This window comes from Pomacea canaliculata, linkage group LG2 (assembly GCF_003073045.1).
Source record: "Pomacea canaliculata isolate SZHN2017 linkage group LG2, ASM307304v1, whole genome shotgun sequence".
NCBI lineage: Eukaryota > Metazoa > Mollusca > Gastropoda > Architaenioglossa > Ampullariidae > Pomacea > Pomacea canaliculata.
The window spans coordinates 11,162,485-11,184,931 of record NC_037591.1 but is presented as its reverse complement, the minus strand read 5'-3'; the positions used below and the strand labels follow the sequence as shown (position 1 = coordinate 11,184,931).

Genomic DNA, 22,447 nt, shown 5'->3' with positions numbered 1-22,447 from the left:
TAGGCTTCCTCTTAATCTGGTAAGTGTGTAACATGTTCGATATTTTTGGAGATATCGATTAGTTTTTTTCAGACATATCATTTATGTTTGTCTTGAGGCCGCTGTGTGTCACTGTATGGCTTGTATTTAACGGGAGTGGCCCAGTGGCCTAGACTATAAGTGGTTTCAATTTTAATCTTTTTTAGAGATTAAAAGGCATTCTCACCCTTCCAGCTTGAACAAGATTGCCTGGACTGGCATGACCATTAACACGAAAATCAGACATTTTCATATTTTATGAGTTGTGTGTTAAAAACTATAAAAGCCAGAATTCGTGTATGTTACTAGCGCTTGTGGCGTAATGAACTAAGGGAGGCTATCGAACAAAGCATAATGTAGGGTATAGGGTCGCTCCCTTATCTTTAATCATGCTGACATTGGTCATTCTAGAATTTTCATGTTAAAAAAACTTTCCACTTATGCATGATCCTACAACTTTTCCCAAGGGCAATTAAAGACCTCTCGAACACATCTCACTTTTTAACAACCAAAAAAAAAGCAAACCACACCTACCATACAGACCTCCACTGGGATAGTGTATGCAATGGTTAAAATGCGCTTGTCATCACTGCAGTGAGAGAGATCCAGAACTCGTATCTCGTCTCGGAACACTGTCAGGTCAGTTCAGTCCCATGCCCGGTCCGGGCGTAGGGGGGACCGTCCGGCAGCAGCAATAGACAGAATTTTCCACCCGGTCCTGTCTTGAGCAGATGAGAGCAGGTCTGGCATCTCGCGTTCGGTCCATTCTTTGATGTTGGTGACCCAGCTTTTTCTCGGACGACCACGACGACGGCTCCCTTCGAGGGTTCCTTGTAGGATCGTCTTGGACAGTGTGTTGTGGCGGGTGGCGTGACCGAACCAGGCGAGCTTGCGCCGCTTCACTGTTGCCAGAAGGGGTTCATGTGGGCCCACGAGGGAGGTTACGGTGCTCCGTACGTATTCGTTGGTCTTGTGTTCGCGGTACGAGATGCGGAGCAGCTTTCTCAGGCACTTGTTCTCAAATGAGTTTCTTTTCCGTTGTGGCAAGCAGCAGCGTCCAAGTTTCGCAGTCTTAGAGTAGGATTGACACTACGAGGGACTTGTACAGCCTGTGTTTGGTACTGAAGCTGATTGAGTTGCTTCGCCAGATCCTGTCCAGCCTGGACATTGCGGATGTTGCCATACCAATCCTGATACGGATCTCTGCTGTACAGCAACCATCTCTAGTCAGGGTGGCACCCAAGTACTTGAAGCTGTTGACCTCCTCCAGTTTCTGGCCGTTCATGATGATGTTGCTGCTGCTGTCGGTGGTGGAAATAATCATCACTTTGCTTTTTTCTGAGCTTATTTCCATGCCATAGGCCCTCGCTCGCCTGGAGAGTCTGTCTGTCAAATCCTGAAGTTCGTTATTACTGCCTGCCATGAGGTCAATGTCATCTGCAAAGCGGAGGTTGCACAGGGGTCTGCCACCAATGGAGATTGAGGTAAGGTATAAAAATATATTGTTTCAGAAATAATCAAATGTGGACAGTCCAGAGAGCAGAATGGCTATCTGCATTCATGTGTGTGTCCTATGTGTCCATGTGTGTGTCAGCAGTTTATTGTATATTGTATAAATGGTTGCAGATAACTTGTGATTCTAGCTCTAGAAACTTTAAATCTACCACTTCTGTCGATGCCTCTAATGTCAAATTTCTGTCAGAGTGGGAGCGAGTCCACAGCTAGAATGGCATTCAATTTATCAAAAGCTTGTCACAAATGAAACAACAAAAACATTATAAAAAATGGCAGCTTATAATTTACACAATCAAGAATGAGCAGAAAAGTTTGATAATTACATGAGGTATTTATGGAAAAATAAGTTTTGAGGCACAGTAAGATGTGATATAAAATTTAAAACATCTGTATCATTTTGTTAGGTGCAATTAGCGCAAGGAAAATGAAGCAAGCAAAAGGTTAGCAATGTGTAACTGGATTTTTTTTTTTTATCATGACTAACCTAATACAAATATTAACTTCTTATATTTTTTTATTATGGACATCATCTATATGTGTTTCATGACATTTTCCTACAGGATCCCCAGCAAAACCTTGGGATAAGAACAAAGACTAGATACCTACCTACATGCTTGGATGCAAAAAAAAAGTAGATTTAAAAGAGGTAATGCATTGTGTTAATATGATCAAGATGATATCTTGTAAATGGCTATCTGTGATACCAATTGTAAATTGCATATCGTAATGTCTTATGTACACCTATAAACATTCATCTGTGTCACATCACAAACCTTAAAACATAGAGCCATAAAACAGGCACACATACAAGTGTGCATGCACAAGCTCACACACTAGACACGAATGGTGGAGAAGGGTGCAGAGTTATGTGAAACATAAAGTCATATCATCTATCAGTTCTCTAAGCCTGTGTCATTGATAAGACAATGGCCTTTTTAGTTTTTATTATTATTATAAACTAAAATTTATTTGCAGGTACCAATTATAAGGGCTGCCAGGAGAAAGTATGCAAGAACTCTGCATCCACTTAATTCAGGATCTTCTATAGTCAGGTGACTAAAATCTTCAAAAAAAAAAAAAAAAAAAAAAAACTAACTAAAATATCTCTGCCACCATATTTATTAACAGCACACAACTTCATGCGCCCCACTCCACTGAATCTGCTCAGGTTAACTCCTCGACCTCTGTTTAATGGGACCCCATGTCTCTATTCAATCACATAACAAAACAAAGTCAACTTACCGAGAACAACTGTCGATCGTCAAGTGACTTCTCGCCTCCTCCCTCTGTCCACAATATCCAAGAACTTCCAGAATTTATCATCACTTTCCTCGCACAATTTATACTTCTGCATGACTATTCGCGATCTTGATCAGCGTCATGTAGGACGCTCACATAAAAATTTAACTCCAAAAATACTTCAGATCCTCCATAACAGAAACAATAAATGATCTTGTAGCGCTTTCATCCAAAATAAATCCTTCCAAATAAGAAACATCCCCCAAGCTGTTTATTTTTTCCTTCCATCGCACAACACCGTGTTGATTCCATCTCAATCCAAAACAGCAGACGACTTTATATTTCCCGGTTACATCCTCCTCCCCTTCCCAATGGTCAGTTTTCACATTCATTTCCACAGCCCCGTGCAGATGAATATAAAACCGCTATTGGACCTATGATATAAATTTGAGCTATGATTAATTTAGAGGCATTGTATTATTCATAGGTAAGTTCGTGTAGTTTTCTTTATTGATAACATCAACTTTCTCCGAACTGATTCCAATCCATTTTTTTTTAAATGACGTAAGCAAAGGGAACCATTATCTACGCATGCGCTTCTTTGGTTTCCGAACGTGGCATAGTCATGGCGCATTGCATTGGTGGTGTGTTGCTGGCAAGTTTTATTTTTCTGGTAAGTATGCAATAAAATCATTCTGTAGAAATTTTATATGAACTCAATGTTATTTTATAAAGCTTCCATGCCATCTAAAAGGTGATCTTCAAAGCTTTAGCTTAGCGAAATGCTAACTGAAATGTGTCGTCTGCTTGTGTGGACATCTCAGTTTCCGGCCGGCGTCAACGCTGCAATTGGCCGGTAACATTGATCTAAAGTTATTGTATTTAGATGCCGTGGGATAGTGGCATATTGTGACCTCTCTGCGCATTCTGTCACATTATTCTAAATTTATTATTTTATTAAACATGCACGCATATAGCCTGTGGGCTGCATCGTTGTTTAGTTGCTGTAAGAAAAGCAGACGACAGACCTCGAAAATTTTCTGAAGTGGACGGTAAAAGGGAAACTGTGAAAATATTGGGCAGTGTACTGTATGTTACACGTCAACAGATAAAGCCCTATAATTTATATGCATTCTGCAGTTAACAGTAACAAAATGTGACGATCACTATACAATTACTATTAGATTGAAAAAAAAAAATGAATATGCAAGCAATTTTATATAGGTGTGCATGTAAGTAGTGATAAAGATATTAATAATAAACGAATTTTATATAGCACCCTTCCCAAGACCAAAACTAAGCTCAAAGCACTTTACATGCATGCACATGAGCAAAGTGCACTTACTTTTTTTAGAGTAAGCATCAAATGCATCTGTGTGCACATAACACACATATATAGATTGGAGAAAACCAGTGTACCTGGGAAAAAATACACCAACGGTCAGCCCTGTAAACAGGTGTTGGATTCAGAGATGATGCTAGACCTGAGATTCAAACCCATTGCACCTAATTATCATTGTCATCTTGATGGGTGTTTTTGACTCTGCACTACTAACTGCCCCATATTAAAATGCATTAGTACAATCTATAGCATTATTGGCCTACAGTTAGCAATGTGTCTGTGGATATACCTACATCATGCAATGTTACATAGGTGTGTTGATCAAGGCCAGAATGTAGTAAATGTGTTATTCACTTGCTGCCTTCTTGAAAATGCATTGATCTCCGGGTTTGGTAGTTCTCGTTCACAAATTTATTAATCTTATTTTTAAATTTAAGATAGGCTGTAAAGCCTTGTAGTTAGTGTGCTTGCTTGAGCAATGTAAATAGAAAATGCCATACAGCTGTGGATAATCAGATAAAGGTACTCAGTTTATCAGAAAAGGTAAAATGCAGAATCTGACTTCCATATATTGTATCTTAGGCATGGCTAACAACCAACAGTTCTGTGTGAAGCCTTTACTTTTCTCTTTACCAATGTAAAATTTTGGTAGGCAGAATGGTGAAGGCATGCTGTAGGTTTAAAGGTCACATAAAATAGTCTTATCTTTACATGTGACTTAAATAACATAAAGCTGTCGTTCAAATTATCTTTTCTTGATGTTTTGTGCACCCTACTCCTTATCACTGATATCTTTATGAAAAGGTAATTTGAGAGATAAGAAACACACTTTTTTACAAACATCACGGGCTTATTTATTTGTGTGTCTATGGGGAAAATATGAAATTGTGCAGACAGCATATCATTTGCCAATGGTGAAGAACAATTTGGACTAGGTTTAATATAAAATCAAAATTTACTCATGTATCACATACTGTACAGTTTAGTACTATAATTAATATGTACAATTTAGTATACATATAGACTGCATATTAGCAGAAGTAAAATTTGTTTTAAAGAATTTTTTTCCTACAGTAATTTGTGTCATTAAAAGATTCCATAAGAGTGAAATAACTCATAAACAAAGTTAAAGAAAAATGTTGAAAGGTAAAACCCTAAATGTTATCCATGCACATACACCTGCCAACTCTCGCCCCCTTCTCTCATCAAGAGAAGTAAAAGTTTTATTGTGTATGATATGAAGGGAGTTCACGAAGTCCAATTCATTTTTGCAGAAATAATTTTGATAACCACAGCTTTTTCCTGCTAAAAGCCTGCTCATTTAATGCTATGCTTGAAGAATAATAATACAAAATCGGCAGTTTCAATGCCTTTTTTGCAAACAGTGAATCCATTTCTTAAAGCATTTGTGAAAATCATCATTTTCACATCATCCTAGTCCTCATAACGTTTTCTTCATATGGGTGCCTTCTCTTTTGGGAAGAGAAGAAGTCACAAAGAGGCAGTTTAAGAGCAGGTATGGTGGAAGGCGCATTTAAAAGTTTGATCTCAGAGGCCTCAGTGAAGATGATGTCTTGGTAGCTTGAGGCAGGGATGTTGTCATGGTTTAAGATTAATTCATGTCAAGTACTGTTTTACATTGTCATGGGTTATGATTAATTCATGTCTAGTATTTTTTCACATTCTTTATTAAGCAGGGAGAAAGATTTTAGGAAATGTTAGTACCTAGAAGTAGGAAGGGCATCTCCAAATAACAAACACTAGCGCACTACTAACAGACTTTGTGTATATAGACTTTTGACTTTTATAACTGGTATAGTTCTTATACAGTACTCAGACTGCATAGAATTTAAGTTTTACTACCATGTGCTATCTATGAGTCATGAATTCTTTTCTTTAGAAGAAAACCATCAGATGCGATTTGGACAAAATTTTAGTTTATAAGACCATACAAGCCAAACTAGAACAAAACCTATAAAATTTCTCTATTGACATGGATTCAAATAGTATCACAGTTATGCTGTCAATGCTCAGTCACTTAAATCTCTTTTGTTTGTTCTCATGGATTTCACAGGTTTTATTTTCTCTTATTTAAGTTACAAAATAATACAAAAAAGTTCTGGGACTTTTTTTTTTAGTTTGATGACTGCTTTTTTCCAGTTCTTGATACCTTTTCACTCTGGGGCCAAACAGAGCAAAAAAGATCTTGTTATTCGAGTGGAGGATTTTAAAGACTTCAAAAAGCTGCTGAGGACCAGAACTAACCTACTGGTCATTTTTGCCCAGTCTGGTATGTTGTAGAAATATTGGTCATTATGTCAAGCCGTGCAGCATATTAACTGTACACATTTTAAACTTTTTTATTTTGCACTGTAAGAAATTGTTTACATATAAATTGATCATATCACCAGTTGAATGCACATCACTTTTAATGTAATTAATGTTCCCAAAATGTGTGTGGCTTTAGTGTTTTAGTTTGTATGATGTGTACAAGTATACTTTAAACTTAGTGTTCATTTGACATGCTCTATCTTATGTTTCTTATAGAGAAGTCAGCATCCAAATCTATGACTCTCTTTGAACAAGTAGCTGAGGAAATGAAGGGCAAGGCCACAATAGCTTTTGTCAATTGTGGGTAAGTTGTAAATTGCTTTACATTATTTAATTTCCAACAACTCATATTTTGCAGAATTTTGATTTGTTCCATCTAATAATAAATTATTTGCTGTCCATACTTTAACTCTATTTAACCTGTTACATTCAAACTTATAATAGTTAATAGTCAATTATTTATCTTCTCCATTTATGTGCACGTTGTATGAACATGTAGACTTAATCATGTATACTGTATATTTTCTTTAATATAAATAGACATAGCAGGTGTAATTTTTTGCTTAACAAAAACACTAGAATGTTTTTAAGCCTTTAGTATTGATTGTATGACAGAATAATTTGTTTTTCAGAGACGACAAAAAGTTTTGTAAGAAACTAAAAATTAATCCGGACACATTTGAACTAAAGCATTACAAGTAAGAATTTTTTATTTGTTGATGACACTAGGCATTTTGGGCATTTTGTACTTTCTTAGGTAATAACAAGAATTTTTCAATTGTTTAGTAATATATTGCATGTCACCATAGTAGACATCTAGACTATTAGCTGCATTTGCCTTCAGAGTAATGTAAGTTTTAGCTTGTCCATCTTCAGTCTTGTCAGTTGGTCTGTTACAGTTATACTTTTTGTTTAAGCACAATATTTTGTTATTGGATTTGAGTGATATTTTACATTTAATCTTTTCATGTTTCTAATTAAAAAATGTTATAATTTTGCTGCTTTTGGAAATAGTTCATATAGCTATTCAGGTTTCCCCCTCACTGTTTCATTGACATATTTTGTTGGCTTTAAGATTTAAATTTTTTATTATAAATAATAGTTTTAAAACTAAGTCTTTAAAATATTGCCAATGTAGTAGATTTAAAACTATTTATATGTTTTCAGAGACGGCGAATTCAACAAAGACTATGATCGTAAGCTAGCTGCAAAGGTTAGTAAAGAACATCATCTCTTTAAAATATAATCACAGTAAATTACACTTTATGGAATAATTAGGAAGGAGCTGTATAAGAAAGCAGTTATAACTAGCAGTCAAAACCCACATAGCACATCAATAAACATCACTATGGTACATTCTGTGGCACCAACCAGACCCTTATGCAAACACAATTCATTCACAAATGGCGGCGTTCAGTGCTGAAACAACATTTCATTTGTTAATCTATAACATATAAGGTTACAAGAAAGTTCATAGTATCTGATTTTGCTTATGCCACAGCAAGGTTTTGTGACTCTTTGGCTGCTTGGCTACATAGCTTACATGCAAAATATTTGCCTTTGTTTGCCTTCATTATTTTCAGAAATGCAGATAGCTGTTGTAAATTAGCTTAAAAAATGTATAGGAAGATAAAAAAAAATTGTTAAAACAACTTCTATTAGCTCGATCAGAATAATAAATTTAAATTTTTGTCTGACAATACTAAAAGAGCAATAAATGCACTGCAATACTTTTATCATATTTAAAATTACCTTTCAATCTTTTGTGCTTTTTTCTCTTTTTTTGTGGATAATGTTCTAGTCCATGGTAAATTTCCTGATGGACCCAACAGGTGACATACCATGGGATGAAGATCCAACTGCTGTTGATGTAATTCATATAGACTCAGAAGATGTAAGGTTCTAAATAGATATTTAGAGAATCTTTTCAACTAAAACTATCGAACATATTTTAGCTGCAAACACTTTAACAAGGGTTTTTTAAAAAATGGTGGCATTGTGTTTCTTTGTTATTCATTTATCTATTCCTCTTTTATAATATTGAGAAATAACAATTAATAACTGGGAATTTTTACTTTAAGGATAGGGACATGAATACTAACAAGTAGTTAAAATAATGGCTTTTTTATTTGGGTCGGTGAATAATAATCGATTTATTTTATTGTAATTGTTTAAAATACAGCTAATGGTGAATTGTTTAAAAAGAACTTGTTTTCAAAGGGTCTGAACAAGCTCCTGAAGAAGGACAAGGCAGCAACACTGGTCATGTTCTATGCACCATGTAAGGATAAATAAATGCATAAGTAAGGAGTATTTAATCTGCCAGTGTGTGTGTGAGAGAGAGAGAGAGGGAGAGTGCTATATATGTATAAAGTTTACTGTTGGTTTTGGTTTTATTTTTGTTAGAAATATTTCTCATTTCTTTTTATTGCTTTCTTGTTGATATACTTTTTTAAAGACATCTCAATGCTTGTAATCTGTTTATCTTCAGGGTGTGGCTACTGTAAACGCCTTAAGCCAGAGTTTGCAGCTGCTGCAACAGAAGTTAAAGGGAAGGCCCAGCTTGTTGGTATAGATGTCGACAAGCCACAGATGATGGGCATGCGCACTCAGTATAATGTTACTGGTTTTCCAACTCTCTACTATTTTGAGTAAGTCTTCTTAGGGTGATTGCACCAGCTTACATCATTCTAATAATAATGATCTTTAGACTCATGGTGCTTTATGAAACCATATGAGCACACATATATCAGTAGGCATCAAATGCCTCTCACATATTCATTCAGCATCAGTCAGATCATAACTCTTTCACTCTCTCCCTATCTGTTTCATTCACTGTTACATGCATGCAGGCATACACACACATAAGAGTGGAGGAAACTGGAGGATCCAGAGAAAACCACCAATGGTCTGACCTTAACAGGTGTCACATCCCGAGGGATGGGTGTTGGAACTGAGAACTGAACTCACAACACGCAAATCTCAATGTCATGGTGACTGGAGCTTTAGCCACTACATCATCAACCACCCAATATATGGTGGTGGGTAATGATAAGGAGAGGAACACCAGTTAGCTACAGACTTTATGATGTTTGTTTCCCTTGTTTTTATATTCCTATGTAATAATTTTATTGGGCAAGACTTCATGACATAAACAAATGGAGTAACCGATCATTTAATAATGATGTATAGTCCCTTTTCTGAGTCCATTACCTATCGCAGTTTTTTTCCTCATATTCTCATCATTTAGATTTTCTTAGCATTTTCATTGAAAATGATAAAATAATAGCTTTGTAACTATTTAATAAACAAAATAATTTGCTTGGAATTTTGTAATATTATTATATTTACTTTAATATTTGACACAGGAAGGGCAGAGCCATGTTCCGATACGGAGGAGAAAACAACAAGGATGGCATTATCACCTGGCTTAACAAGTACTTTTATTACTGAACATTTATCGACTTAGATTGACAGTGGTTTTGAGTCTTTTGTCTGATTAAAGTTCTAAAATAATATCCAATTATATTTTTGAAACAACCAAGAGACAGAAAAACTTATTTATGTAGAGTATTAGACTAAAAAACTAACCACATACTCTTGTATACAAGGGAAAGACACCAAATTTCATCTCTAATAATAATCAGGTAATTATGAACAAAATGTTCTTTTAATTTTTGAAATATGAATAACTCAGCCCCAGGCCTCCTGAAGAGCCCAAGAAGGAAGCTGAATGGTCTGAAGAACCATCAGAAGTGGTGCATCTAGAGGACAGCAACTTTGATACCTACATTAAGGAACATTCATCTGTTCTTGTCATGTTTTATGCACCATGTGAGTAATACAGGACCAGTCAAGATCTCACCAGACTTCATGACTATATTGCTCCCTGCTAATAACAAGAGCTCAAAAAAGTTTTGCTGTTGAAAGTTACTGCCATGATAAATTGTATTCCTTATAAATTAGATAAGATAGAGCCTTTTTGTGTACTTTATAAAGTATACAGTTCAGTGTTTCCTTCATTTCCCTTTCACATTGTGTTTTTCCAGTAAATGCTGGTGCAGGGATTTTTATTAGTGACTTAAATGGGAAAAGAAATAACAACAACGTGCTTTGCATAAAGCAACATTCATTCTTAAAAATTCATTCAAGTAAGGTTCTGCAACAGATTGTATTGAAAGAGGATTAAGAAAAAAGTAGTAGTGGAGAAAATAATTAAGATGAAAAGAATATGTTGAAAGAACAAAATTTAAATTTGGGGTTTTATTGCAAAAATTATGATATCATGTTCTTTGATGCATTATGACTGAGAGGTTGTATCCATAGTAGCATCAATTCTGACAAACTTTATTGACAAATCTCATACTTTGGTGGGGCTAGGTAAAATATTTCTTTAAAGTATGTGCAAATTTTTACACTGTAGGGTGACTGTTTTTGAAGGGTGTGGACACTGCAAGAAAATGAAACCTGACTACACTGAGGCAGCAGAAACCATCAAAAGTGAGGGGCTGACTTCAGTTCTGGCTGCAGTAGATGCAACCAAGAATCGAAAACTGGCAGAGGACTACAAAATAAAAGGTTTTCCCACACTAAAGTATTTCAAGTAAGTTTGCTAGAGATGGTTAATATACAGTTAACTTTAAATGTGTTTGTTCTATTTCAGGAAGAAAGTGCTAGAGAACTTGAAGTTTATTTTAATTTTGTTTTGGAAAATGGATTTTCTTATCATAGAGAATGATAAGTAAGATAAAAAGCTTTGGCTTTAAAAAGAATGTGTCAAATACCTTATAAACATTTGATGTGATCTTTTCAAATCTCTGTGTATGTTTTCTTGATTTTACACAACAAAAATGCCGAAGCAGCCTTCAAACACTGTAATAAGTCTCCTTTTACTATTTTGAGAAAAAAATGTTGCTCACTATTTATTTGAATGAGTTATTGTTTGTCTTATTGTCTATGTTTACAGCTATAGGCTGGAAAACTAACAAGCTAATTTTGCTTTCCTCAGTTGATTCCAGAATATTAATAATTAGATGGTTTCCTGATATCTGTTATAATTTCTGTCTACAGGGATGGAGAGTATGCTTTTGAAGTTAATGAACGAGATAAGGACAAAATCATTGAGTTCATCAAAAAGTGAGACTTTTCTTAAAGACATGAAATATCTTTTACGATCTTAAAGAATTATGAAATCAAGTGAACACTTTTTTGTCACCAGATCTGTACATAGGTCAAAGCCCTTTCCATAGCTGAATTGAAACCATGTGTTGAAATATTAAGAATAAGTTCTCATGGTACATGATCTGTATCAAAAGATCTATTTTGTAAAATTTGCAGAATATTTTCTTTTCTGCACATTATCATCATCCATGAAGTAAAAGGTAAAATTAGTCGTCTTAATTTGTTTGTTTCAAAAGTCCTCAAGAACCTCCACCTCCACCAGCCCCAGAACCCAGCTGGGAGGAAATTGAGAGCAGTGTGGTGCACCTTAATGAGGAAAATTTTAAATTTACTCTAAAGAAGAGGAAACACAGCCTGGTTATGTTCTATGCACCATGTAAGTGAAATGCATGCTGTGTATTTTGTATGATGCCTAGATGATTACACAGATTTATAGTTCAACTTGGCCATCTTCATTTGAGTATTTTTGGTTATTGCTTTCAAACATTGGAGTATTAAAGGCTAATCAATTTAAAACACATAATGTAAAACTGATAATTGAAAATAAAAATGTCAGGAAAGTCACCTTTCACGCCTTTATACAATAACAACTGCTGTTGACCTTACTGCTATCAAAACAAATTTTTTTTTAAATCAAGCAACTACATCCATGTTTTGTATATATAATATTAGCATCTGTTAAAGAGGATTTTTCACATCAGCGTTAATGAAACAGGAATGATCTAATGCCTTTTAGGGTGTGGTCATTGTAAAAAGGCCAAGCCAGAGTTCATGTCTGCTGCTGCACAGTTTAAAGATGACAGCAAGGTCAGTATTCTGTTAGATTTTCCTATTTCTCCCTTATCTGAGCTTGTCACTTGTCTGTTACTTTTGTTAGAAGTATGTGGCAATAAAAAGACAATTTAACCTAACTCCTGTGTTTTCAACAGGTTTTATTTGGTGCAGTGGACTGCACCACACAGCAGAGTATCTGTACTGCACATGATGTGACGGGCTACCCCACTTTTAAATATTTTAATTACTTGAACAAAAACTCACAGAAATACATGGGTGGTCGTGAGGTATGTACTCTGTGTATCATCAGCAGGTATTTCTATGCCAGTATGCATTTAAAAGTTACTTGTTTCTTTTCCTTTAAACTAAAAAAATGTACAATGAGTAATGATTCAATTGTTTACAATTGTTCTTTCATTTCATTCTTAAACATTGTATTAAACAGGTTTTAATTGTAGAAGACATAATTTCTTTAGCTAGTATAGTTCTAAAACCATCTTCATTTAAAATGCCATCTGACATTACAGTTGTATTATTGTAACCTTTTTTGGTACCCAGCAAACTTTTTAAAAATGTCCTTGATTACTAGTCCTTCCAAATATGCTTGTTTGCACTTGGACAGTTGTTTACATTAACTTAAAGAATGCCTATACTAGTAAAAAACTACATGGGGCTGCATGCTAATAATGGTATAAATTGAATAACCTATCACAGTGGGAGCCAGAACAATGGAATTTAAATCTTCAAGCTGATCGTCATATAAAAGAAGTGCAGATTGCAGAGATCTAAACAGTTACCCAACCCATCCCCACCACCAAAACCAGAAAAATAAAATGAATGCAAATACCAGTTGTATTGACACAGTGCTTTTAATGACATGGCAGGAAAATGATTTTGTGAACTTCATGCGTGACCCTCTCAGCCCATCACCAACCCTTCCACCAGCAACCCAGCCACAGCCTCAGACGAACCCTGGAGAAGACTGGGCAGATATTGAGGGGCAAAAAAACATAAATTTTCTAACAGCAGAGACATTTGATTCATTTATTGCTGAGCAGCCATCAGTTCTTGTGATGTTTTATGCACCCTGTGAGTTTTTGTGATAGATAAAGATTCTGATGTCTGTTTTTTTATTTTTACATTTTTTGCAACCTCTATTTTTTCATATCTAGTGTCTCCCTCTTTTGCTAGGCGGTCCAGTTGAGCAACAATTAGCATCTGTCACCAATACAGTGAAGGTTGGCTGTCCTGGGTTCAGCTCTCTTCTTGGGCACTCTGTTCTTTCTCTGCATGTGGCATCTGTGTACAAGGCTGTCTACTTTGCCATGATATAGCCTTAATTGATGGCTTGGCGTAAAACACCATTCCCCATGCCACACACACACACTTTTGCTAATTCTTGTACAGCTTTTTGTTCTTGCTTTCATTTTTTTTTTCTTTTTTGCTTTCTTTCTTCTTGTGCTTATTCAATCTTTCTTTCTCATTGTGAATAATTTATAAGATATTCAGATTTTATCAAGCTGGTATACAGAATTATGAGTAGAGGATTTATTTTTATGCCAGTGTTACACTTAAAATTCTGTGTAAATTCTACTTGCACAAGTAATCATGAATCAGTGCCTTGATCACAAGCCTCTGTCAGTGTGAAGAAAATAGCTGCAAACTCTGTTATTGACTGGCATTCAGGAGTGATCAGCAGTTTTGCTAAAAGTCAAGAAAACAACATCTTGAATTCACTTAATTTTTTATTTGACTGACTAATTTCATTGGAAGTAATGGTTTTATTTTTCTTTTTAAAAAACATCACTCAGCATTCAAGTTCTGCTATGGACAACAAACGTAGTTTCAGTAGAAGCATTTTTAAGTCTGTGCTATTTGCTTCTGTTGAAAGGGTGTGGACATTGTAAGAAAATGAAGCCAGCTTATGGTGAAGCAGCAACTAAAGTGAAAGAAGAAGGGGTATGTAAAACAAGATTAGATTTCTCATTTATTTTCTTGAGCAGTGATAATGAACAAGTAATGTTTGTTCTCTTTATCTTACAAGTAAAAGGATGGGCTTCACTACTCACAAGTTAACACTCCAGAAGTCTCTAGCTGATAAACAGATGCAGTTGTAAAGGAAAATGTAGAGAATTGATTATGTTTTTCAGCTTAGTTGCTTATATTCTTTTTCACGAGTGGGCAAAGATGTACTGTACTGAGGACATTTAACTGTAAACAATACCTCCAGTAATCTGTTTTTCCTTCACTCAAATTAAAAATGAATACCATAAAATAGTTGCACACATAGATTTATTTCATACTGTCATTTTTATTTGTCAGCTTGGGGCACTAGCTGCAGTGGATGCTACCATAGAGAAAGATTTGTCACAAAAATATGATATCAGAGGCTTCCCAACATGTAAGAAATTTTTTTCAAGCAATGTTTTTACCTTCTTCCTCTTTTTTTTAGTTTACCTGTTTCTTCGTCTTCTCTTATAATTTCTCCTTCTGCTATATTCATATTTGAGTGTGTGTGTCTATGTGTATTGGTGTTTTTCAGAGGTGGGTGGGTGTAATTATGCATGTGTATTTCAGCATTTACCTTAAACAGTTTTATATAAGTTTGATTTATCTTAATCTTATTAGTACCCCCTCTTTGTTTGCTCTGTTTCAGTAAAATATTTCAGGTAAGCTAGAAAGTTTTTTTTTAGATTTTCCAATATGGTTTTGTCAGTTAGAATTACACAGCCAAGAAACACTGACTTTCAACTTTTTTCATTTGATGAAGTAGCTGGCCGACTTTTATCTAATTAAATGTCAAACTGGATCAAACTTTTTTTGAATCCATCAGTTTGGTAGTAAAACTGTCTGGTGTGAAATGTTTTAATGCAGGGAATCAGAATAAACTCACAAGTTTGTTCCTAAAGAGTGATATTTAAAATTTTTAATTGTGTGGAAACTTTAGAATTTCGAGTGCAATTATCTCTTTTTTTTTTAACAATTAAGATGTCAAAAGCAATTATGTTTATTTTTGTTTATCCTTTTTTTTAAGATAATGATTTGATTTTAAAGAGAAAGTGAAATAAGCAGTGTTAGGTAAGTTTTTCAGCAATAAATTTCAGTTTGTGCCAAAGTTGTCTTTTTTTTTAGGAATGGAAAAGTCGAGTTTGAATATGGCAGCGGTCGATCAGCTTCTGACATTATTTCATTTATGAAAGAGTGAGTACCCCTTTAAAACAATATTTATGGTTTTCTTAATATACAAAGGATCAGATGTTTTCCTCTTAAGATTTGGCAATTTAAGGACTCTGCTGAATAAAAGAATGATTTTGTGCATTTAGCTGTCACAAACATTTGGAATTTTTAATTTTTCCTGTACATATTCTTGTGCCCTTATATTTTTGCATCATTCCATGTGAGATTGAGAAGGAACACAAATTTGGTATTGCTTGTATTATTATATTAATGAGCAAAATAGCTAAATAGCTTGATGTGGGGAAAAAACACATTGCTTCTTTTCTTTTTTCCCAAGTAGAGTTTGCAAATTTATTTGTGAGAAGCATTTTTTTTTCTTTTGGTTCTTATTACAGTCCTAAGGCATCTCCACCTCCAGAGCCAGAATGGAGTGAGCAAGTATCTGATGTCAACCACTTGACAAACGACAACTTTGACAGCTTCCTGGCAGCTAACAGAAAAGTGTTAGTGATGTTCTATGCACCATGTGAGTTGCTTGGCGCAGTTCCGTTATGATAGCAGTAGAAATTTTAGAATTTTATGTGTCTGTCATTCATGAAGTGGCCATAATAACATTGCATCGATGTATGCACTGGGGACAAATGGTCTTCCTGATGGATTCTTAGCAGTATATATTGAAAGTTGGATCCTTTTAGAGTAGGAGAAATGCACATCTGCACCAATAAAATCATTTTGTAGAACAATTTCAAACCTTATTGCACAAGTATTTTTCAGTTCACAGTAACATTGAACTTCTCACCAAAATTTAATGGTTTCATTTTTTTTTTTTTTTTTGGTGTTTATTCACACATAAGAATAAAGAGTGACTTAGCGTGCAGTTAGATATATGCTAAAACAGTAAAACATCCCTATTAAAACTTGGTAAAAAACCCCAAAATCAGGTCATATGAGAGGAGTTTTCAGCCATATATTTTATTCATGACTTCAGCACCTATACATAACCAGTTCATTCATTTAAATATTGAAAATAAAATTTTAAAAGAACCCCATATAGTGCTTTTCTTGTTTTCACTATTGTTGCACTTGGTAATATTTATAGGGAAAAATAGCTGTCCATGAAGTAAAAGTCACTCAGTACACATGCACTGTGGTAGACATTAATTCTTTTGCACCTGTCAATTGACTTTTGGTGTTGGGACAGTGTATACTTAAGTGGGATGATATGGTCATGGCAGGGTTAATTTGATTTGGGTGGCTAGTAGGTATGGTTAGAGTGATACTGTTTTAGGTTGAAATCACTGGTGTCTCAGTAGTCTCTTTCAAAATGTACAAAATTTATTTAATGTTATTTCTGCAGAAATTTGTAATATAGGGCAAACTGATAGGCAGAAGCAGGCTGAGACTATTTCAAAATTTACCTAATACTTTTCAGCATGTAACTTGCAAAAGGTCATAAAAGAGTACAAACTGTCGGTCAGTCACGTTGAAAAGGTGGTCATGATAGAAATAGTGTTTATATAGCAAAATACCTTTATGAAAAATTTGTGGGTCATGTCTAAGAGGGGGTTGCAAACAGGTCTTAGTGAGAATGTTTTTACTGTATAAAACGTCTTCAATAAGGAGCTTATAAAATTTTGTATTTCAAACTTATGAGATTTTGCCCATTCTTTTTCTATGTTATAACCGTATCTAACTAAGGATAATATATTTGTTATTCATTGATTATTTTATTTTAAATTGTTTGCTTATTTTTTGCAGGGTGTGGTCACTGCAAGAAAATGAAGCCAGCATACATGTCAGCAGCAACAAGGTTAATGACTGAAGTCCCTGATGCAAAACTTGCTGCTGTGGATGCCACAAAATACAGAGAACTGGCCAATACATACAGTATCAAAGGCTTTCCTACATTAAAGTATTTTGAGTGAGTTAAAAATAATTTTGATGTGTTAACGTGAATTTCTCAAGAGAAGTTATCGTTGATTTCCTTATTTTTCTCCCACTGTTCTTTTACATCACCAAACCAAAACCAGAGTCTGTGAAGTTAAAGAAAATGGCAGGATACAGCAAAAAGCTTTGGATTCACATAACACCCATGCTTGCAGAGGTTTGCATATTACCCATGTTTGCATTCTTCATCTAGGTTAAAAAAAAACCAATGCATAACATAAAATGCTTCTAATCTCTTTGAATTGATGTCTGTTTCCCAAAAAGAAAAAAGTGTCCCACAAAATAGAGCACAAGGTGTAGAACTGCTAGTGAAATGCATACATTTTCTCACTAAGCCAACAAAGTGCTTATTTAACCATACACTCTTGCTTGAACCACTTATCAAATTACTGCCTGTAATAAAAAGTACTTGTTCTAAACTTGACAAAATTTAAATATTCTACACAATAATAAGATCACAACAGTCAAAATATATGAGAAGGAGCTGGCTGCCAGTGTGGAGATTGCACGATTCTAACAAGTAGTAAATAATTGAAAATAATAAATACTTGGACAAGGGAGGATAATAAATTTTAGATAATTGAGATGAGCTTAAAACCTGTGTGAGATATTCATACAATGATGGAATAGAAGCTAGGAAAATGTCTCCGAGAATTTTTTTTTTTAAATCTTGTGAAGACTAATTTTATATTTTCTGTTTTATTTCAGAGGTGGAAAGGAGATCTCAGACTATGGTGGTGGACGGTCAGAAGAAGACCTGGTTAATTTTTTCAAGGGGTGAGTCTTTGACCAGTTAAGAGGAGCACTTGACAGTCTGCCTTGTATTTTACTATACTACTATACATTAAATAAATTTTGAGTTAACAACTATTTGATCTGAACAAATTGGAAGCTGCAATCACCTATCAAAGAATCTCTTTAATGCAAAATTTAGAACAAGAAAAAAAAAAAGCTTTATTAAAAAGAAATCAGCTTGAACATCATTACAGAGAACAATATTTTTTATCACACTCTAGACACTGTAAAGCAGAGGCATGTTTTTAATATGACTTTTACTCATTTCTCAGTTCTAAACCACCAACCCCTGAAGAATCATTACCATCATTCTTCCACTCAAAATGGGTTCCTTCGCTCTCTGGTGCCAATTTTTCATCAACTCTTCGCAACCGAGAGGCAGCTCTTGTATTTTTCTATGCTGATTCCTGCCCTAAGTGCACCAAATACTGGCCAGAATTTGCCGCAGCTGGGGAGGCTTTAGTGAACCAACTGGCTACAGTAAACTGCGATACCTATTCTGGTAAGCTCTTTTGCAGTCTATTTTCATGGGTTGTGTCCATTCATGGATTGCATTTTAAAGGTGATATTTTACACCATAATGAAAATTTGTCTACTGTTGTTATATTCTTTTGGATAGATATGTTAAAACATTTAAATAAAGAATAGTCAGAAATGCTTTCTTTAAATATGAAAGATGTAGCTATCGAGAAGCTAACATTTAGTTCACTGTGGCATACATGCATGCAATTGTACATGAAATTGAGAGGGATAATTCAGCATGTGAAAAACGGAGAAGACAATTTGTATTTTCGCAGCCCTAGTACATCTTAAAGTCCTTACTGCTTTCCTTTTTATTTACAGCCAGCTAATTCTTCTGTCTTTATTATGCAGATCTGTGTGGACTGGAAGGCATTCGCAAGTTCCCGACTTTTGTTCTTTATATGCAAGGACAGCGCAAAGATGAATATAGAGATGCAAAAACAAAGGATGCATTTCTTAATTATGTTAAAACACAAACACCTCTGACAAAGGAAGAGTTGTGATCTTAGTCTTTACTATGCCAAGCTTACTTTTCTTAGCTTTTAAAGATGCCATCCCATTCCCACTTTTCCCTTTCCCACAATTTACAACTGGTATAGAATTTTTAGATTTTTGACACTTATTCTTCACAGGAAAATTTTGTTCAACCACATGACTTTAGACAACTTTCTTATCGCCATCTTTTTTGAAGGGTGCTTATGTCCTTTATTTTGTTAGAAAACTTCAGGGTGCATATTTAGACATTAATCTGTGATCAGCTGAAGCATTATTTGGCAATTTTTCACATTGCATGATAATCGCATTAAAGGGTGCTATGATTTTTTTCATTCTTCAGGAATGCATGGTGTGTTTACTGACAAAACATGTCAAACGCTTACCAACTCTGTTTCTACTGGTTTTATTATAAGATTTAATTGTGAGATAGCAACTCTAAATGTCAGCAAAACTGGATAAATTTTCACTGGGAAAGAATCTCGTTTTAGAAATGTTAGTCTTGGTTACCAGCCATTATTCTGAAGGTTCTAGCATATGATGTGCAGAAACGTGCAAACCTACATAACATATTTATAATTTGATGAAAAGCCAGAAGTTAAAAGGTAAAGTCCCATACACTAGTAACTGTAGGGGCAGTGAACTTTGGTTTCATCATTTCAGGGAGACCAAAAACTACGCACAGAGTGTAGGATGTGTACATTTCTCTTGATGAACGTGTTTACGGACACAACTATTCCGCTGACTGAAATTGATTCGCTAGATCTCAGCAGATTGTTGACCGAGGAAACCCCGCCATAATTTCCCCGAGGACCACCGAGGGCATCCGTGACAGCCCAATGCATCGTGCAGTTTTCAATACTTCTTCCCACACACGCAGAGACGCGTGATGTTTCTTGTCCTCGCGAGAAGAACAACAGTCAACGGCAGAGGTTTAAACGAGAAAGGTTTATCTCGGGAAAAGAGACGCAATGGTGCACGTCTTCCGCGTTAGACGATTGAAATAGGCTTTTTTTTTCTCTCTCTCTCTCTTTCATCTCTTCCTGGGCTTGTCCATAGACTGGTCGATCACGGCCTGCTTATAGTGACTAATGCATTACACCGTTTTATCACGCAACAATTTGATCGCTATTTATAAATAGAACAATATCGTTGTTTGATATTTTCAGATGAAGTAATAGAAATTGCTTCTCCAGGTAAATGTTGGTTGTTATTCGCAAGTCTCTGATTAGGGTCGTTAGTTCATCTCAGTTACATTTGGGAAGAATGTTAGGTGGACAACACTTTTTGAAAATAAGTGAGCAACTTTTGTCTGATATCGAGACAGTTTGCGACAGTCCTTTCTTTCGAGGACATGAAAAAGTACCAGTTACAATTAGTCTTGGGAATGAACCCTTCGGTGTGTTTTAAAATCGGCAAGCTGAATGCACTATTGACAATTCTTTCAGAGAGGCAAGCAAAGGTGCGCCTTTTAGGGAATTTAAGAGCTACACCCATTAATACCATAAAAACTTCACAGAAACTGCTAGTGGGTCGCCTGGGACTAGCTGCACATAGTTTCCTCTTTCAACGAATGAGTATAGAGATAATGATACACAACATCGTGCAAGTAAAACAAAAAAACAAAAAAACAGCGATAGAACAAATGAAAGAAATAAGAAACCGATAGTAGAGACAAGTGCACATTCTGAAATGTTACATTTGTGAGTGAGACAGACATAAACAAATATAGTAGTGACCAATTATCCCATGTAAGAAGCACTGCGAACATATGTTGTTCTGAAAGGAGGAATAGTGTCTTAACGTTTGGAGTTTCATCACCAGTGGGAAAGAGCGACAAGGTCCTGGGTGGGAACCACGGGAGGGGGGGGGCATTGGTGTTTTACGCCGTGCCAGCAACTGAGGCTATATTACGGCAAGCAGCCAGCCCTGTAAACAGATGCCACGTGCAGAGAAAGATCAGCGTGCCCGAGACAAGAAATGAACTCAGGGCAGCCAACCTTCACTGTATTGGTGACAGGCGCTAACCGTTGCGCCACCGGGCCGCTTGGGAACCACGGGAGATGGCTGTACCAACTAGTATTGGTTCAGACGGGAAAAGGTGACAATAGCTCGCAGGTGGCGTGCCAACTTAAGTGTCAAGATGAGTGCTCATGAAAAGAGTACATGCCATTTTTCTTTTGGCACGGAGAGCACAAGCACCTACTGGCCAGACCGTCTGGCGGCACAGAGGTGATGGCGCCCGGCGTACGTTTGGTGGAAAGGACGGGACTGTTGTGAAAAGTGGAGGCAACTAAACAGGAAAGAGAATGTTGAAAGACCTGCATGCTTGAAAGGAGAGGGAAGAAAAAGAAATAGAGAATTGAAAACCCTTAGATGTCATTAACATGGAGTCGCAACTACTAGGAGGCGCACGCTTTGCCCCCCTCCCCCTTGCCCACTTTTCGGAGGTGGGAGGGTCCTCACATCAATCGAAGATGCTGTACCCAACTTCTCATAAAGAACGAATTTTCCATTACCAACAAATCTTTAAAAAAAAGTAAAACAGGTATAAAACTGCACTCATGACACAGGAAACATCCATTTCATCACCATGTCTGACAGCATCAGGCTGATTAAACAGCATTTTTTTTAACCGATAATCTGAACATTTTTACATAATCAAGAGGGAAAAAAATAAAAGTGTTCTTAATGAGTGATTTGCTAGATTTTTTTTCAATAGAATCTTGTAACCCACTTTTTTTTCTTTATAGTTCCTCATGTTTCGTTCGAGGAAAATAATTGCTAGTGTGATAAATTAGAACAGCAGTGTGATAATAGTTGTTTGCAGTGGTGTGGATTACTTTGTCTATATATTTAATACATGTCACTGCATTATGGGGGCTTAACTTATCCCATCCAAGTAAAACTCCGTTAACATTCAGTATATGTTCCAGTGACGTTTCATAATAACAAAAATTAATAATTTATTTTCATTAGAAAAGCATTTTTTTTTTGGCCGAAGAGTAGATATATAAAAGATATTAAAACATAACGAAGAGACAGCAGAAAAGTCAATTAAAATCAAGAGTTACCTTCCATAATTACATAATGCAGCTGTTTCCTATCACTATC

At 35.6% G+C, this 22,447-nt stretch overlaps 1 protein-coding gene across 1 annotated transcript; it reads left to right on the top strand.

Annotated features, from left to right (window-relative positions):
- The first annotated feature begins 2,568 nt into the window (after positions 1 to 2,568).
- Positions 2,569 to 19,663, top strand: LOC112556414 (protein disulfide-isomerase A5-like). Its single transcript, XM_025225403.1, has 26 exons — positions 2,569 to 2,585; positions 3,342 to 3,445; positions 6,275 to 6,404; positions 6,662 to 6,749; positions 7,078 to 7,143; positions 7,613 to 7,658; positions 8,247 to 8,339; positions 8,666 to 8,726; positions 8,937 to 9,096; positions 9,814 to 9,882; positions 10,143 to 10,279; positions 10,886 to 11,048; positions 11,516 to 11,581; positions 11,863 to 12,002; positions 12,363 to 12,433; positions 12,556 to 12,687; positions 13,285 to 13,489; positions 14,292 to 14,359; positions 14,723 to 14,801; positions 15,057 to 15,069; positions 15,533 to 15,601; positions 15,973 to 16,103; positions 17,336 to 17,498; positions 18,233 to 18,301; positions 18,592 to 18,821; positions 19,193 to 19,663. The coding sequence occupies exons 2-26, from the start codon at positions 3,398 to 3,400 to the stop codon at positions 19,342 to 19,344; spliced, it is 2,649 nt and encodes an 882-aa protein (XP_025081188.1). The 5' UTR covers positions 2,569 to 2,585; positions 3,342 to 3,397; the 3' UTR covers positions 19,345 to 19,663.
- Positions 19,664 to 22,447: the final 2,784 nt, after the last annotated feature.

Bases quoted from the DNA above. Each gene is read 5' to 3' on its own strand.
- LOC112556414 (XM_025225403.1), top strand. From the start codon at position 3,398: ATGGCGCATTGCATTGGTGGTGTGTTGCTGGCAAGTTTTATTTTTCTG. The intron at 12,003-12,362 runs GTAAGTGAAATG...AATGCCTTTTAG, and splicing joins GGTTATGTTCTATGCACCAT to GGTGTGGTCATTGTAAAAAG. The intron at 12,434-12,555 runs GTCAGTATTCTG...TGTTTTCAACAG, and splicing joins AGTTTAAAGATGACAGCAAG to GTTTTATTTGGTGCAGTGGA.